This window comes from Urocampus carinirostris, chromosome 12 (assembly GCF_059441175.1).
Source record: "Urocampus carinirostris isolate Australia breed hairy pipefish chromosome 12, RoL_Ucar_1.0, whole genome shotgun sequence".
Taxonomy (NCBI): domain Eukaryota; kingdom Metazoa; phylum Chordata; class Actinopteri; order Syngnathiformes; family Syngnathidae; genus Urocampus; species Urocampus carinirostris.
Genome location: NC_142360.1, coordinates 8,682,520 through 8,700,232, shown reverse-complemented (window position 1 = coordinate 8,700,232; position 17,713 = coordinate 8,682,520). Strand labels below are relative to the sequence as shown.

Genomic DNA, 17,713 nt, shown 5'->3' with positions numbered 1-17,713 from the left:
CCTTAATACAAAGGTACCTGCTACTGGTTCAGAGTGTCCCCTGTCCACTGCCCGAAGATAGTTGGGATGGGTTTTAGCATCCCCATGACCCTACTGTGAGGACAAGCGGTGCAGATAATGGATGGATTAATAGATGGATCGAAGGTGGCTAGCCACGAACAAGCCAGAAACCAGTAACTCCCAAATTTTAAAAACTCCATGAGGCCCGTTTCAACGAGATTAAGTCCATCAATGACTACGTTCAGAGGAAGAAAGTCCATAAGAAGGAGACTGTCCATGCTGCAGTTGTTTTCTTGTTCAGCCAGCCAGCCTACAGAAACAAAACCGTGACCAAAAACCCTCAAAACTAAATTGCAGGGAAAAGAGCTGGACCCTTTTATTCTTCGTTATCGGCTCATCTTAAAAAAAAGGATTTAGATTTAGTAAAAATACGTGGAGCTGCGCGAGTTACTCACGCAATTGGGTCTCAAAGCCATTATAAAGGCTAAAGATAATTAGGGACAAGTGTGTGCCGTTTGGACACACATGTCTCAATTCTAAACCCATTGAGTACCCTCTGGTGGAAGGAGCTTGAGCCCCCTACAAGTACAGTCGTTGGTATCAAAGATGTATAGTAAATAGTGCTTCGCTAATCAGTCTGTGTGTAGTGGAAGCCTGAATTGTATGCTGATTATACTTGTTATAGTATCTTCAAGGTTTACCAACAATTGTCTAGCACTCTGAGTTAGAGCAACATAATAATTTCATAATGTCCTCATTCATTTTATGAAACCATTAAATCAATGCGTGTGAATTTTCTCCCACCAGAACAGTGTGAAGTTGTATTGTAATGAAGGCTAAAAATAGAAGAATGCGGCTGAGTTTTTTTTTTTGTTCTCATGTCGACCTTGTGATCCAACATCTCTCTGAAGCGACGTCAACATGTCCACCAAGGCTTCAGCCCCTATTGATCATTGTTTATTTTGTTTTTTTGCTATCACACATACGTTTTGAAAAAAAGTTAGCACTGTTCTTACACCAGCCAGTGACTGATTTAATGGAATGAGCTGGTGGCAAAATATGATTTGTTGTATCCACAAAAAAGAAATGGTGATCACCAGCAGATGCCCTGTGGATTGCTATCTGATCCGTGAAACGACTGAGGCGGCGTCAGGGAGAAGGCAATGCTGACGCTATTGGTCCAGCCTAGTGCTACGGCTAGGCTATCAAATCTGAAGCCAACCCTGCCGAGCCTGTATCTCACCAACGTCAGATCCATTACTCCTGAGACGGATGACCTGGAGCTACAATTTGTGGGAAACCGCTTCACTTGGGGCAGTTGTATTTTAATCATCGCAGATATCTGGCTCAATTCGTCATTACCCAATGCTAGCGTGGAGCTAGCCAGTCGCCCTCTAAATCACATTTTTTGCATTGAAGGGAGAAGCCCTCCAATTTTGTTTGACTTTTGTATAATGACAATAAAGACTATTAATTCAACTGCAATTCTGTGTTCTTATTTGTATATCTGTAATTTGTTATTTTGTTACAGTCGTATACTCTCGTCAGTAAGGACGTCATCTTGAGGTAAGTTTGACCCTTGTGAGCTATTATGAAGGTGTAACGCTACTTGGGGGATTTTCACTTTTTGTGGGGTGTTCCAGCCCCCATTAACTGTGATAACCAAAGGATTACTGTACCATTTCATCACATTTTGTATGTTCAAGAATTATGGATTATCTTTAACAGGAAAGAGCGACGTTATGTGGAGAAGTTCTGGAAGGAGGTGCTTGTGGGAGATTTCATCCGTCTGCGCTGCAACGAGATCTTGCCAGCCGATGTCCTTCTGCTTAGTTCGAGTGACCCCGACCGTCTCTGTCACATCGAGACGGCCACTCTAGACGGCGAGACCAACCTCAAGCAGCGGCAGGTGGTCCGCAGCTTTTTTGACCTGGTGAGCCCACATCGCTGTAATTTGGCCACATTGCCTAGATGTCTGATAAAATGGCCATCCTCTGGCCTATTTTTCAGGACTGTGACTTCGACCCGTCCAAGTACGACAGTGTCATTGAGTGCGAGAAGCCCAATAACGACTTGAATAGATTCCGAGGATACATGTGAGTTTTGTGGCCTGGCACAGGACTCAGGATTGCTTTATGTTTTTACTGTATGTCTATAACAATGATCTGCAGTGAGGTTTGTGTCTAGTGAGGTGCAATCAGATTTACAAATAAATTGATCTACATCTTACTCATCAATTGATTAAGAGAGCAAGAAAGAAATATATAAACTATAACATATACATATGTGGTATCCCATTTTCTGTGGTGCGTCTTGGCAAGTGCAGCCTGGTGGTGCCCATTCCTCTCCAGGCCAAAATATGTTTCAACCTGGTCTCAAACCGGGGAGCTTTCGCATGTTAGGCGAATGTGCTAACCACTGCATTACAGACACATATAACATATATTTATTATGTATTTATATATATATATATGTATATACTTTGCGTATATAGTGTGTGCGGGTGTGTGTGTGTGTATTTTTTATCTTACTTGTTAATACTATCACAAATTATTTTACCTGAGATGTGTGCCAAATCATAATCCTTGGTCTCACTATCACCAATTGGCCTGAGCAGGGTTCACACGGGTGCTTGAAATCCTTGAAAACGCTTGAATTTTAATGTTGAGTTTTCAGAGTTTGAAAAGTGCGTGAAATTTTTCTAAGGTGCTAAATGCTTGAAACTGGTGCCATGTTTCTTGGCAATCTGACTCAATAGAACAAGTATTAAATGAGGAAAAGTAGTACGACTCACAGGGGCAGCACGGCAGCGCAGTGGTTAGCGCTTGTGCGGCACAGTTCATGTCATGGGAACCTGTCTTGGGTTCAAATCCAGCTCCAGACTTCCTGTGCGGAGTTTGTATGTTCTCCCCGTGCTTGCGTGGGTTTCCTCCGGGCACTCCGGTTTCCTCCCACATTCCAAAAACATGCATTTCAGGTGAATTGGCCGGTCCAAATTGTCCCTAGGTGTGAATGAGCGAATGAGTTGTCTGTCCCTGTGTGCCCTGCGATTGGCTGGCAACCAGTTCAGGGTGTCCCCTGCCCACTGCCTGGAGATGGCTGGAATGGGCTCCAGCCCCCCGCGATCCTAATGAGGATAAGCGGTACGGCTAATGAGATGAGATGAGTACGACTCACAAGTTAGCAACTCATTTGTAAAATTCTGCGCTAGTTTTGAGGAATCTAAAAATAATTTCACGAGTAAGCCTAAATTTTATAATGGCATCAATTAATTGTAATAATTCCCACATATCTTACTGAATAGTTAGAAGAAACAAGATTTCAAATGCATTGTTATGCAAGTAAATAGGATCAACCAAAAAAGACAGACATTGTCTAGAAACCAACAGGCAACACGAATAAAAAAATTAAATTGGAGGGGAAAAACGTTCTCACAATAAAAACCCCTCAAACCAAAGCAGGTGTTTGGGTTTACAAAACAGTTCAAAATCTAAATTAAACTGCATGAAACTGTGCTGCAAACTAAAGGCTCTGCAAATAGCATAATTTGAAGGTCGGCCAGGGACCAATTACCCAATTAGACTGGTTTCTCTGGGAATTGGTGCTGAGAAAAGGCCTTCCCCTGTGGCTTTGGGAAGCCTGACTGCCACACTTTTTAGATGGTGATTGAGCGGGGAGGTGTGAGACTCAATAAAAGGATGCTGTCCTCAGACACCATTCCACGAGGGTGCACGAGGACGCTTAATGGTGTAAAATCTATAAATCTTCACATTAAACAAGCTATCTGTTGTTTATCACTTATAAGCCCAAAGTGACCCTATTTCTAGTGGGAGTGCAAAATACTCGGCTCTGCTGCTGCAATGCTGAGTCGCCATGATTTGCGTAGTGTTCCTGGTAATTCTACAAGCTGTTTTATCATCATGTTTTTGATTCAGAATCCACCGGAATGGCCGCCGAGATGCACTTTATAAAGACAACCTTCTGCTGAGAGGCTGTACCATCCGCAACACTGAAGAAGCGGTGGGAATAGTTATTTACGCAGGTGAGATGCACACCTACGGTGAACCTTCAGGGTATGTTCCAATTATTAACTGTGCATATGCATATATCTTCAGGTCACGAGACAAAAGCTATGCTCAACAACAACGGGCCTCGCTACAAGCGTAGCAAATTAGAGAGACAGATGAATGTGGATGTCTTTTGGTGTGTCATCATTCTGCTGGTCATGTGCTCCTTTGCTGCTGTTGGTACGTGACAGTGCACAGTGCAGTGGAACACACACTCGTATTTTTGTCTTTTATTGTCAAACCTGGTCTTCATCAATAATTCCTAACTAACCAATTGAAAAAAAAACAGGTTGAAGAAGCCTACCAAAATACAGGGTTAGTATCGGTGCTAAAAATTATGGCCTGCGGGCCACATGCAGACCATCAGACCTATTAAGCCAAACCATATTGGTGAAAATATAATGGCTACTCATACAATGACAAATAAAGTATTACCAAAAAAATGTGTTGTTTTGGTACCAACACTTCCCCCAGTGTCCTTTAGTTTTACATAATCTGTTGATGAAGTATACGATTCAGTTGGCAGATAGAAAAAAATCAAATCAATCAACCAATAGTTATTTTCCTCCTGGCCCCACCTATCTATCAATTTATTTAAACCAATTTAGCCTGCAACTCAGAGATTGCCCACCCGTGGCCTAGGCTGACATTTTTACACCCTCAAAAACGAAACAAAAACATCTGTTGTTTGAAAAAGGGATAATGCTAACATCTAAAACGATAGTATGAATATAGAACAAAAGCAAGTAGTAGAACTTACCAAAACAGAACTAGAAATTAGACCAGAATTTATCAAAAATGTTAGTCATAGGCAATCCAAATCAAGGACATAGGGTAAATAGTGTGTAGAACCCCATCAAATAACAAAACAAAAGCATTGACAAAAGTAACACAAAGGATCTAAACCAAAGTTGGTTAGGTGTGATTGGTTAAGTGTGATTTTTGTTTTTTCTTCTATTATTTCAGGTCACGGGCTGTGGATGTTTCAGTATGGGGATAAGAGGCCTGTTTTTGATGTCCTCAGTCCAGAAGGCACAGACCTTTCTCCTGTTTTGTCTGCCATCTATCTATTTCTCACCATGATTATTGTTTTCCAGGTGCGTATGCTCAATTGTGATTGTCATGCAGAGACTAGTTAGCATAAAAGCTACAGTAGCGGTCATTTCCTTCACTGCTTTCACTGCAAGGATGCACAGCACCAGTCACAAACAAATTAAAATTAAGTCCTTTGTTCACAGACGTCTCATTAGTATCATTTCCAGGTTTAAGCGGAAGTGATAAACAAATGGAAGCTAATCAGCAACTATAGTTATTTTGAAAAACAGAATACTAATGTAAAACAGATCAAAAAGACTGTGGATACAGCTCATTAGTGAGAGCTGTTAATCTCTATTTGCTGCTTTTTGTTGACACAAGTGATTCTGTTTACTGTTACTGTTTAAGGGTCGGCTTATATTGATTTATTTCTGTTTGTCTGGTTGCAAATACACCAACACAACCCCAAAAAATGTCACCCTGTGCTGGTCAGATATGAAGTTTGTGTCAGAATGCACAAGCAAATATTTGTGGACAGGGATTTTCCATTTTTTCACCCCGCTCTGACATTTCTTGTAGTGCCCTAACCCTAACCCTAACCCTAACCCTAACCCTAACCCTAACCCTAACCCTAACCCTAACCCTAACCCTAACCCTAACCCTAACCCTAACCCTAACCCTAACCCTAAGTCAGTCAGCAGCTGATCATTTTTATGTATTATAACACATTAAGCTTAGCATGTTTCAGCCAGGTAACATTTTTAGTTTTTTTGTTTTTGCTTTACTCTACTCTTACTCTTGCTTATATTAGCCTCAGTTTTTAGTCACCCCTGTTTTTAATCCACTTCAAAAATATGCTCATTCCCCACAGGTTCTGATTCCCATCTCGCTGTTCGTGTCCATTGAAATCGTGAAGATCTGCCAGGTTTACTTCATCCACCAGGACTGTGATCTGTACGATGAGGAGAGTGACACTCATTTGCAATGTCGCGCTCTCAACATCACAGAGGACCTCGGGCAGATGCAGTACATTTTCTCTGACAAGACCGGCACGCTCACCGACAACAAAATGGTCTTCCGACGCTGCACCGTGGCCGGGGTGGAGTACTCGCATGACGCCAATGGTGAGACCATTCAGCAGTCAAAAACGGTTGATTTAAATCTAAACTTTAATTCAATCGATCATATCCATCCGTCATCCGCACTGCTTATCCCCAGTAGGGTCGCGGGTGTGCCGGAACCCATCCTAGGAATCTGGTTGACAGCCAATCACAGGGCACACAGAGACATTCAACCACTCGCTCATTCACACCTATGGACAATTTGGACCGGCCAATTAACCTGACATGCATGTTTTTGGAATGTGGGAGAAACCCTGAGTGCCCGGAGGACAACCATGCAAGCACGGGGAGAACTTGCAAACTCCACACAGGAAGGCTGGTAGCTGGATTTGATCCCATGACCTCAGACGCGCTTACCACCCAGATGCCGTGCCGCTCCATCATATCCATTCACCATATATTGTCTAATAGGATTCCAAAGGTTTTCAAACTACAGCAGAAGGGATATTTGAAGCCCACGGATCATTTTTCAGCAGCCCTTGTCTTGCGCTAAAAATCACTCCTACAAGAAAGAACTAATTAGAAAAGTGGTTATTTGATCAAAATTTACGGATATGCCTGGTGTTTTTCTAATTTCAGGAAATGTTTATAATAAAATTTGTTAAAACTTGACTTAAACCCCCAAAATATTACCATAATCTTGGAACTATAAGGCACACCTAAGTACATACTTTCAGTGCAGCAAACTCTGTCCAGAAGTTCAGTGAGGATCTCTGAATGATTCAATGTTGATCTAAATGACTAACGATGATAAATGGAATCCACCTGTGTGTAATCAAGTCTCTGTATAAATGCACCTGCACTGTGATAGTCTCAGAGGTCTGTTTAAAGCGCAGAGAGCATCATGAAAAACAAGGAACACACCAGGCAGGTCTGAGATACTGTTGTGAAGAAGTTTAAAGCTGTATTTGGACACAGAAAGATTTCCCAAGCTTTAAACATGCCAAGAAGCACTGTCCAAGCAATAATATTGAAACGGAAGGAGTATCGGACTACTGCAAATCTACTAAGATCGGGCCGTCCCCCTAAACTTTCAGCTCATACAAGTACTGTACATACAGAGTTGCATTAAAAACATCAAAAGACTTAAAAAATATCTTTCACGGAACATAAATATCAGGAAATCTAATTTCCACACCGAAATTTAATTGATTTGTTCATAAATCGTTAACGTATCTAGAAGCGTTTAATTATATTGTGATACATTTCTTTTATTTACTATATTTCCAGTCAATAGGACGCACAGGATAATAAGGCTCATTTTGTGAAAATATGTTACTTAAAATGTATCAGATATATTTTTACTTGTATTACGTGAAAACCAAGTAATTCATATTGTAAAAAGAAAAGTTTTATTTATAGGAAACACAATCTCCAGTTATCGTAAATTCTGGACTACTAGCTGCACCAGTTTAAAGGAACAGGCTTAAACAGACATAGAAATGAACTCATGTCAATTTTTTACATTTTGAGCTTGGTGCATCAACCATGTGCAGAGTTTGGCATCGATGCCTTTGGCTGCAGAACGCCAACGGGGCCTTGCCCCCGCAGAAAACTATTAAGGTTTTTGTTAAGAACCAAAATAACTAGCTGGTTTTGGTGTGCCGGGTAAGATACAGGTATTTACCAAGCAGTTACAAATTGGCCAGTTATAATTTAAATCTTTTAGACACCTCTGGCTTAGCGCTTTTGCCACCCTAATATGTGACCTTATAGTTAATGTTCGAATGTGTACATGTGTCCTCCAGCAAGAAGACTTGCAATGTACCAGGAGGTGGACTCAGAGGATGAAGAGTGCCTGTCTCATGGTGGGACTTTACCCAGGAGAGACAGTGGGGGCAGTCACCATAGTGTCAAGGTGGTGTTGCGCTCCCACAGTACCAAATCTCACCGCAGGACGGGCAGCAGAGCTGAGGCCAAGAGGGCCAGCATCCTGTCCAAGCACACAGCCTTCAGCAGTCCCATGGTCTGTCCACTGTCCTTCACTGGCTTCAATTGTCATTTATACATTTGTCTGTAATTCCCTTTTTCTTTAAGTTCTGATCCGTTGTCTCTTTATCTCCACTCTTAAACACGGTCACCTGGTATTCTCCACTGTTATCTAAATGTCCTCCTCGTCAAGCTTCCCCATTTTCTTTTTTGTCCTTCGTCATCCATCATGATCCCCCAGTTTCCATGTTTTTGCACTATTCTCCTCACCATCTGCTTCCTGAAAATAGTCCTTCTGTGCTATAGGAGAAGGACATCACACCTGACCCTCAGCTGATGGAAAAAGTCAACGAATGCGGCAATCAGATGGACTTCATGCGCTTCCACAGTCAGCCTATGTCCCAGCTACCAACCGACCTCGGAGACGTCATGGATTTCTTCATCGCACTGACTGTCTGCAACACTGTGGTGGTGTCCTCCCCTGACCAGCCCCGGCACAAGGTAACCTCTGCAGACTAGCCCTTATTACACCGCACTAGCCTCTGCAGGAGTGTTGTAGTGGACTGTTTAGTCCCCACTGTCATCTGTCAACATTTTTCACTTCGGTTTCTTTACCCGATCACAAACATTTCTAGTCTTCTACTCCAGCATTTGTTCTGTCCTACCTAAGTGAAGCCTGTGTCTGGTCAGTTTTCCGAAATAATGATAATATTCCAAAACAATGTGTAAGTACTGAACATTATGTACTAAAGTCAAGTTAAAATGGGTAGGGGGTTATTTGTTCTTGCCCATGTCAGAACAGCTGTCCATCCATTCCCAACTTCCCCTTTGTCCCCCAATTTATTCAAGTGTATGACCTCCAGTCTTGCACTTACCCCCAACGTAATTTCCATGTTCTTCGCCGTTTGTCCTTCGAGTCTACCACTGCACATCCTCCCCCGGCATCATCAATGGTGCCCCTTTATCTTCCCCTGTCCTCCATTGTCCCGAATATCACCCATCCTCCCCACAGTCCCAATGCACTTGATAGCCTGCCAATTGATTTTCATCATTAAAGGTATGCTTTTTTTTTTTAAATGTATGAATGCCATTTAAGGCATATGTAAGTTTCATTCACCCAAAGGTGTAATATTTTACGTTTCGGTGATTTCTAGTAGCTTGCAGCTCCCTCACATTTTTGTTTGATGTGCTTTAGCCTGCTCTCAGCTGTGTATCCGTAGTTTTTTTTGTGTGGGTGTGGCTGTCCAGGATGGAAGTGATTACCTCTCCTCTCTGAGCTGTGCTTGCTTGTCCTGCAGTGTATTCTGATTCCAGATTTTCTGCGGAAATATAACTTCCACGTGTTTATCTACTTGCTCTGTGCTTTATTATATACCATTGTGATTATTCATTTTTTTTGTTAGAACACCCATACGGTTTCACCTGAATGATTTATAGGTTCCAGATGTATGCATGTGATAAGGCCAGGCCGCATGGTCAGTCATTTGACTCTGCTATTGTACTGTGCTTCCACAATGGGGACGACGACAGCATAAAGGTTATATGTAAATCTTGGCACTAGCTGGACCTAATTGTCTCACAATGTTCAAATCCTCGGTTGACTGGAATTTTCGTTCAAAGCACTGGTTCTCAACTGGTCTGACTTCAGGACCCACCATTCCACCCTAGCACCCCAAGCTTCGATCCAAATCAAGAAAAAAAATCCACTTCTAAGATAAATCTAATTAAATGATTTTTAAGTAGAGATTGTATTGTAAAAAACAAAACAAGTACCGTGTACACACGCATATAAGCCTACAACGAATATTAGCAACCCCCTAAAATTAAAAAAAAAAAAAAAAAAGCAAAATAGTCAAGTCAAGTCATGTTTATTTGTATAGCCCTTAATCACAAAAAGTCTCAAAGGGCTGCACAGACCACAGATATTGCAAACCACAGACTATTATTGCACCATCCCCTGATCTAAAACCTACATGGGGGCAAGGAAAAACTCAAAAACCTCAACATGAGGAAAATGAAGAATCCTTGAGAAGGGTTGGCACATGAGGTAAATCCCCTTCCAGGATGACCAGGCTGCAATGGATGTTGCAATAACAAATAATACATATATATTGTTGACATAAAATATAAGTTATTCATATGATATAGAATAGAAGTGTGTTTCAAGCTTAGATTTAAACAGTTCCACAGAGGTTGCAGATCAAATCTCAGGGGGAAGAGCATTCCACAGGATCAAAGGTGGAATAAAAAGTACCTAAAAAGTCAAAATTTAGACGCAGACCCAAATGCATAACTTCCTCCCAACTATAGGTATTATTGGCCATGCGTGTGTCAAGAAAAGAAAGCAAAAAAGACGAGAGGACAGTAATAAATAGAAAAGAATTTGCTGAAGAGCTGTGAGCCGCTGCGTCCATTCGCGCCGCCATCAACACTTCAGCTTCTCAGATAGCGTCTGGCAAAAACATGACTAAAATCTGAACTTGAAAGTTTTCTGGCAGCAGACCTTATTGAGGGTCATCAACACAGATCAGAAAATCATGGGGTGCCCAGTCTGAAGAACATTGTTGGCACTTGCCCACCACAGCAGAGCTGACAACATTATTCTAGGTAATTGCACACTGCGCATTTAATAAAATAAATTCGAAATATTATTAAATTGTTTACCTTTATTTCGATAAGTTTTAACTATGTAGTTAAGTAAGACTAATTTACTTATAAAAAGCTAAAAATACAACCTTTTCAATAAGCAATTCACTACCAGCAGCACTTAAATGGCAGACACTCTCACAACAATGTCATATTTCGCAATCTTTTCATTTTTTGAGTTGATATTATTTGAAAAATCAGCTTATCGGTATTTTTTTCTTAAATTGAGCATGAAGTTGATTTGATTATCTCCATCCGGGCCCCGGTGCTGTGGAATGCTCTTCCCCCTGAGATTCGATCTGCAACCTCAGTGGAAATGTTTAAATCTAAACTTAAAACACACTTCTACTCTATAGCATATGAATAACCTATATTTTATGTTCATAATATGTGTATTATTTGCCCTCATGTAGGCTTTGGATGAGGGGTGGTGTCATAATAGTCTGTAGTTTGCAATAATCTGTGGTCTGTGCAGCCCTATGAGACTCTTTGTGATTAAGGGCTATACAAATAAACATGACTTGACTTGAATCATTCTGTTTTCCTCTTTTTCTTCCCCTTTTCACTATTTTTCTTGGAATTAAAAAAATATGTGGTCCCTCTCAAATTGATTGAACAGTAAGAAGACGGACAGGGCTTTATTTCCATCCACTGTCAAGGAGTGTATTCGACCCTCGCTTTTTTTCTTTTTGCAAAAGCCCACAACCCACTGAAAAAAGCGCTGCATTTTCCAGTCGAGAAAGACTGGTTTAAAGGAGCCATATACTTGAAGAGAAAATGCCTCATTATATCATACCTTGTGTGTTTTCCAGGTCCGGATGCGGTTTGAGCTCAAATCCCCTGTCAAAACCATTGAAGATTTCATCAAACGCTTTACACCAAGCCGCCTGACCTCTGGCTCCAATAGCAGCAGCTCGTCGAGCCTCACCACCAATCGCTCCTCTACGAAGGTTTGCTCCAGCACGTTGTCCGCTCCTTCACCCAATAGCACCCTTACCAATTTGGAGGAAGAGGCAGTGGCAGCGCAAGCCTTCAGCTTTTCTTTGCCTACCCAAGACGCTAAAATCCGAAACCCTGAAGGCATAGACCTGCGCTATGAGGCCGAATCGCCGGACGAAGCGGCACTGGTTTACGCCGCCAGGGCCTACAAGTGTTCCCTCGTCGGGCGTCTCCCGGACCAAATGACGGTGGATCTGCCCCACTTAGGAAAGTTAAACTTTGAGCTACTGCACACTTTGGGTTTTGACTCCACCAGGAAGCGCATGTCTGTGGTGGTTAAGCATCCGCTTACAGAACAGATCACAGTCTACACTAAAGGAGCGGACTCTGTCATCATGGACCTCATTAAGTCTCCCAACACAGGTAGGACTTAAGTGTGTGTTTTTCTGCTTTATCAGCTGTTAGTCTCCTATAGTGAAAAACAATGATTACTGTAGATTCCGCAATATAAGGTGCACCGGATTATAAGGGGCACCCCCAAAAGAGTCTGTTGTGATTATTATTTGTTTATATATATTACAATGGATATGGGGCAGCACGGCGGCACAGTGGTTAGAGCGTGTGCGGCACAGTTCTGAGGTCGTGGGAACCTCCTGCGTGGGTTCAAATCCAGCTCCCGGCCTTCCTGGGCGGAGTTTGTATGTTCTCCCCGTGCTTGAGTGGGTTTCCTCCGGGCACTCCGGTTTCCTCCCGCATTCCAAAGACATGCATTTCAGGTGAATTTGCTGGTCCAAATTGTCCCTAGGTGTGACTAAGCGAGTGAGTTGTCTGTCCCAGTGTGCCCTGCGATTAGCTGGCAACCAGTTCAGGGTGTCCTCTGCCCACTGCCCGATGATTGCTGGAATGGGCTCCAGCACCCCCGCGACCCTACTGAGGATAAGCAGTGCGGCTAATGAGATGAGACACTGACACTGACACTATTAACAGCAAATAAACCATGTGAGGTTTGAACAATTTTTCTCGATAATCTTAACAGCAATTAAGCATATTCACAATTTCGTTATAGCTGACAATCTGACGTTTTAACAATTTTTTTGACATTTTTAACAGCAATTAAACACACAATTTTATTATATCATCCCACACTTTAGACCCCTACGGGTACAGATGACACATGAAAATGTATAAGATCTTATCTCATCATCACACTATTTTTAGTCCTGTTACTAAACTGTCGATGTTGTTCGTCATAGGGCCAGGCCGCAAGAATATTTACATTTACGAAGCACACAAGATTCTAAACTGAATGTTGATAAGGGCATTGTGGGAAGTAAGTTGGTTGTTCTGATTAAGTTAAGAGAACGGCATCATGGGAACTAATTATTGCACAAAAATGGTAACGCATTTTCAATTTCATAAGGCACACCTGTTTATAAGGCGCACATAGTGTGTTTCTTTGACACAGCGCAGTAATGTCTTTAACTTACATGTCATGTTAATTAAACTTGTTAGCAGTAGTTTTAGTTGATTGATTGGATTCCTTAACCACTACGGTTGAAGGGGCACCATTTCCTGTAGTGTATCTTGGGCAAGTACAGCCTGGTGGCGCCCATCCCTCTCCGGGCCAACATATGTGTGAAAATTGTGTTTAATGTAATACTGTGTGCTTTATGTAGAGCCTTTGTTGATGTAACACTTCAGCCTCCGCGCCCACCCTTTACCCTGCTCTTCAAACATTTCCACTGAAGTTATGTAACACATTCTACAAGAAAAGGAAAAAGTGAGGGGGGAGCCATAAGGATAAAAGGAGGAAGAAAACAGGACATAGGGTGGTGATGAGATCACATCTAAAATCTGAATCCGTCAATGTAAAAAATACAGCAAAAAAGTACCTTAGAATTGAAGTGTGTGAGTTAAGAACAATCCAAAAAAAAAAACACGTGGAAATAGGAAAATGTTTAAATCTAACATCTTGCGATGGAAGAATCAGACTTTGAAATGAAAATGACTCCTTGAAAGCAAGAATTGAAATTCTGAGAGGGAAAAACATTTTTATTTTAAAAGCGCAAAAAATATTATTTGATCATCGTGAAAACTGAAAATTACATGCCAAATGCAATCGATGAAAATACAAAGATGAAATAAATAATTGATAATAAAGAAATCAGGATCAAAACTTCTCACCACTGTTATGCAATATCTTTTGAAACATTGTCGTTCCCAGACAGCTCCGTGGCTACCTTGAATGTCTAAAGAAAACAAATCACAACCCGCTTGCCTCCCCCTGAGGGTGTCAAATCATTGTTCTATTTATCGTCCTAATGGGGATTATTATTATTTTAGGCTGTGCAAAAGAAACATTGTTTGCAGTCGTACAGAACCTTTAGGTACTTCCCAGCATGCCATTTGACAATAACTGGAAAACACACTAGTGTTACAATGGGATATCAAAAGGCTAATATTGCGAGTTCAGACATATAGTAAACAGCGAGCATGTCCAAATTGCAACAATTCAGTCCATATTGCCATGTTAAAACTTGACTTAAACTATAGGCAACTTTTTGTCTGGGCAGCTTGAGTTTAGGAAGAAGGAAAATAATCAAACGTGCTTTAAAGGTATTGCCAAACATTTTCTTTTCAATTAGGCACAGAACGTGTAGTGTTCCTCTTCACAATTTTGCAAATATGTTGCATAATAGCCAACGTGCTTGGGGACTCGAGAAATTTAGTCTCAAAGTTGACCCATCTGGCTTTTGAAGGAACCTAACACTTTCAAAATTGTGAATCCCATTAACAACATGAGAAGGCCAGCTGCGAAACAGACAGAAATTTTAGTAAACAACGATTGCATACCACTAATTCCTGCTTGGAAAAATTGGTTACCTTGTCGTTTGGGGATTGAGTCTGTTTTGTCGGTGTGCTTCGACCTCCAAAGCTGTGTGGGCTAGGTTTACCTACCAGCTTTACAGCATGTGTTCCTTGTTTGCCTTCTCCTCCTTTTAAGTAAGCAATTATGGATTTTTGTTTGTGCTTTTCGCCACATGTGTCACAGTTGCTATAATTTTGCCCTGCTTGGTCCCCGTTTGCGTCGGGGCTGCTGAGTACTTTCCTGTTTTGTTTGCTCCGGGTTGGCGCTCATTGGCTGTCTACCGTTTGTTGTTTGGTTGACTATCTCTCTCTGTGTTATTTTTGCCACTCGCTCCCTTTTTGGGTGTTTGCCCTTTGTCTTACCATACTGAAGCCCCCTACAACTAAACACCTGAACATTATCCAGAAAAACTACCAAAACTTTGCTTAAGACACTTGTAACCTCTTCGATTAATTAACACACAAATTAATATGTGGACTGGCTTGCAAGGATGCCTGTGTTTCCCTTATGAAGTCACAGCTCACAATAAAAAAGACAAGACATACTGTTTTCAAAATGGATTATTTCGGAAAATAATTGTAACACACTGATGAAATGTATATAGAATTAATGCAAAACCAATGTACTACTTCCTCACATTTTGCATGTTTAAGAATTTGGGAGTACATTTAAAAAAAGTTGTGCAGGCATAATGTTCATTTTGGAAAAAAAAACGTCAGATGCTTAGGTCTTGGTGATTAGGAGAGTTAATGTGATAAAGTCACTATTTGTTGTTATGCTACAGTTTCTAAGCAAGTGTCACACAAGTAAGTGACATGGCCTTTTAACTTTACTTCAATTTTGGTTTTGCATTATGACATACCAATAGTGTACCACTCACATCATTTTCAGTAAAACTTTTACGAGCTGTTACCTCGTCATCCTCGAACCTCCTCCCATTCCAGAGAGCTCATTGGGTCCAACACACACAACACTGGCTACTGTGTTTCAACGTTAGGTGCTGGCAGCCAGTTAGAAGGCCGAGCCAGTACAACATCATGGCAAGCCGGACTCTTCATAATGGCTTCATTCACCCTATCGGGGAGTTGTTCGGCTTCGCTATGCTGATGCGGCTGCTTGCCTAGTGTGATCTGTGACGTCAGCCCAAAGGTGATCTCTGCTGGCCTAAACATGATTAAGAGCACTCGTACATTTGCAAGCAAAATTCCAAAGTTTCCTACATGGATTTTTTTTTTCATTTATTTCAGGGTCTCTTCTGTGATGAAGGGCCACTTTGTAAAAGAAAAAGTGTATTAATTGCTGGAATGCATAAGTGTAAACATGTATTTTTTTCCAGAAAGCCACAGTCAAATAACCCTTTTAGGTAATTGACAGAACAAAAGTCAGAAAATAAATAGCACTACTAAAGAAATGAATAATTACAAATAACACTCTGTGGGTTGTTCACAGAAAAAATGTATTAACAGGTTCATGATCAGCTTAGTTTTAGACCCCTGGACCACCAGTTGTATGGAAAAGGCAGTAGATTATATCTCATTATCACACTATTTTAAGGCATGTTACGTGAGACGAATGTTGATATTGTTGGGCGTTTCACATATTACAAAGACAATAAATTCCATTCCATTCTTCTATTCTCTTCTAAGCATTGTGACAGATTTATTGTCATTGTAACATTTGAAATGCGTACCAACATTTGTCTATGGTATTGTCACATGTCGCTGGCCGTCAATGCGGAATTCCGGCTCATCTCTGAGGAGTGGGATAATTTACACCAAAAAAACAAGGGTGACCAAAAGGTGGAGGTGCTGTATACACGTTGGATCAGGAGGCTTATTTTGCTACTAGTAAACATGGAAACCAGTACTATGTTTTATGTGGGGGAGAAAACTCCCTATCCAAAAAAAATGTGTGGAGTGGCATGGGCACCGCCAGGCTTTACATGCCCAAGACACACCACAGGAAGTGGCCCCTATGACCAAGGTGGTTAAGGGAACCTTGAAGAGTGACAAAAGATTGGGTGATAATGAGATCAAACCCCATGCCTTTTCATGTGTAATCTATATCATCGGTAGTCCGGTGGTAAGAGTTTGGCGTACTCTACCCGTGTCCCGGATTATAATCTTGTTACAGCCAAAAACGCGCACCCAGATTTTGCTTTCTTTTTTAGGTAAAAGAAAAAGACTTAAAAGCTCTCTGGTATCGTTCAGGAGGAGGCGGGCTGTATCCGGCACGCAGTCCATAGTTTGGGCAACACTGATTTGTTCAGAATGCATAAAATGTATGGCAGTATGTTTATCTTGTACTGCTTCATTTGGTTGCTCTAGTGCAGCGCTTGTTTTTTCTATATATTTTATTTCTGTCTGTCTTTTATGTTTTTTTAATCATGAAGATGAACTTGGCCATGTCCAAAACCTTGGGCAAAAGATAGAATTAATTTTATTATATAGCCATTTGAAAAATCAGCCATTTGAAAATGTGCCGAGTTGTAAAATTGAGGGATGGTGTTCAAGAGTTTAATTTGAATAACTCCAACTGGTTGGATTACAAGCTTTTGCATAATTGGGAAATTGCTAAACAGGGTGGTTTACAAAATGTGTTTACAATAATTATTCACCACTTAATTGTGGTTCGGCACCAGCTTTCAAAAGTTTTTTTTTTTTACACAACGAATGAAGTTTACAATAAGACTTATTTAAATTTGTTTTTCCTTGTCTGAGTTTTTTACATGTTTTTTTTTTCAATCAAACTTTTTCCTCCGTTCAAAGTTTGTTTGGATTGTGTTTTACCCTATTGTTAAAATAGAATAAAGTGGTAATCACCTAGTGTATATATGTACAGTGAAGAAAATAAGTATTTGAACACCCTGATATTTTGGTATTTCTCCCTCTTAGAAATCATGGAGGAGTCTGAAATTTTCATCGTAGGTGCATGTCCACTGTGACAGAGATAAACTAATAAGAAAAATCCAGAAATCACAATTCATGATTTTTTTAACGATTCATTTGTGTATTTGAAGTATTTAAACACCTGTGTATCGTCTAGAATTCTGACCCTGAAAGACCTGTTAGTCCACCCATTAGAAGTCCACCTGCACTCCATGTGTC

The 17,713-nt window shown here is 41.0% G+C and overlaps 1 protein-coding gene across 1 annotated transcript in view; it reads left to right on the top strand.

Annotated features, from left to right (window-relative positions):
* atp10a (ATPase phospholipid transporting 10A) overlaps positions 1-17,713 on the top strand; it is a 58,465-nt gene that overhangs the window by 8,905 nt on the left and 31,847 nt on the right. Inside the window, exons 2-10 of the mRNA XM_088348775.1 lie at positions 1,729-1,933; positions 2,011-2,096; positions 3,936-4,042; positions 4,116-4,247; positions 5,034-5,164; positions 5,974-6,226; positions 7,972-8,189; positions 8,459-8,653; positions 11,611-12,160. Coding sequence (XP_088204901.1) covers positions 1,729-1,933; positions 2,011-2,096; positions 3,936-4,042; positions 4,116-4,247; positions 5,034-5,164; positions 5,974-6,226; positions 7,972-8,189; positions 8,459-8,653; positions 11,611-12,160 — 1,877 coding nt within the window. The remainder of the gene's footprint in view (positions 1-1,728; positions 1,934-2,010; positions 2,097-3,935; positions 4,043-4,115; positions 4,248-5,033; positions 5,165-5,973; positions 6,227-7,971; positions 8,190-8,458; positions 8,654-11,610; positions 12,161-17,713) is intronic.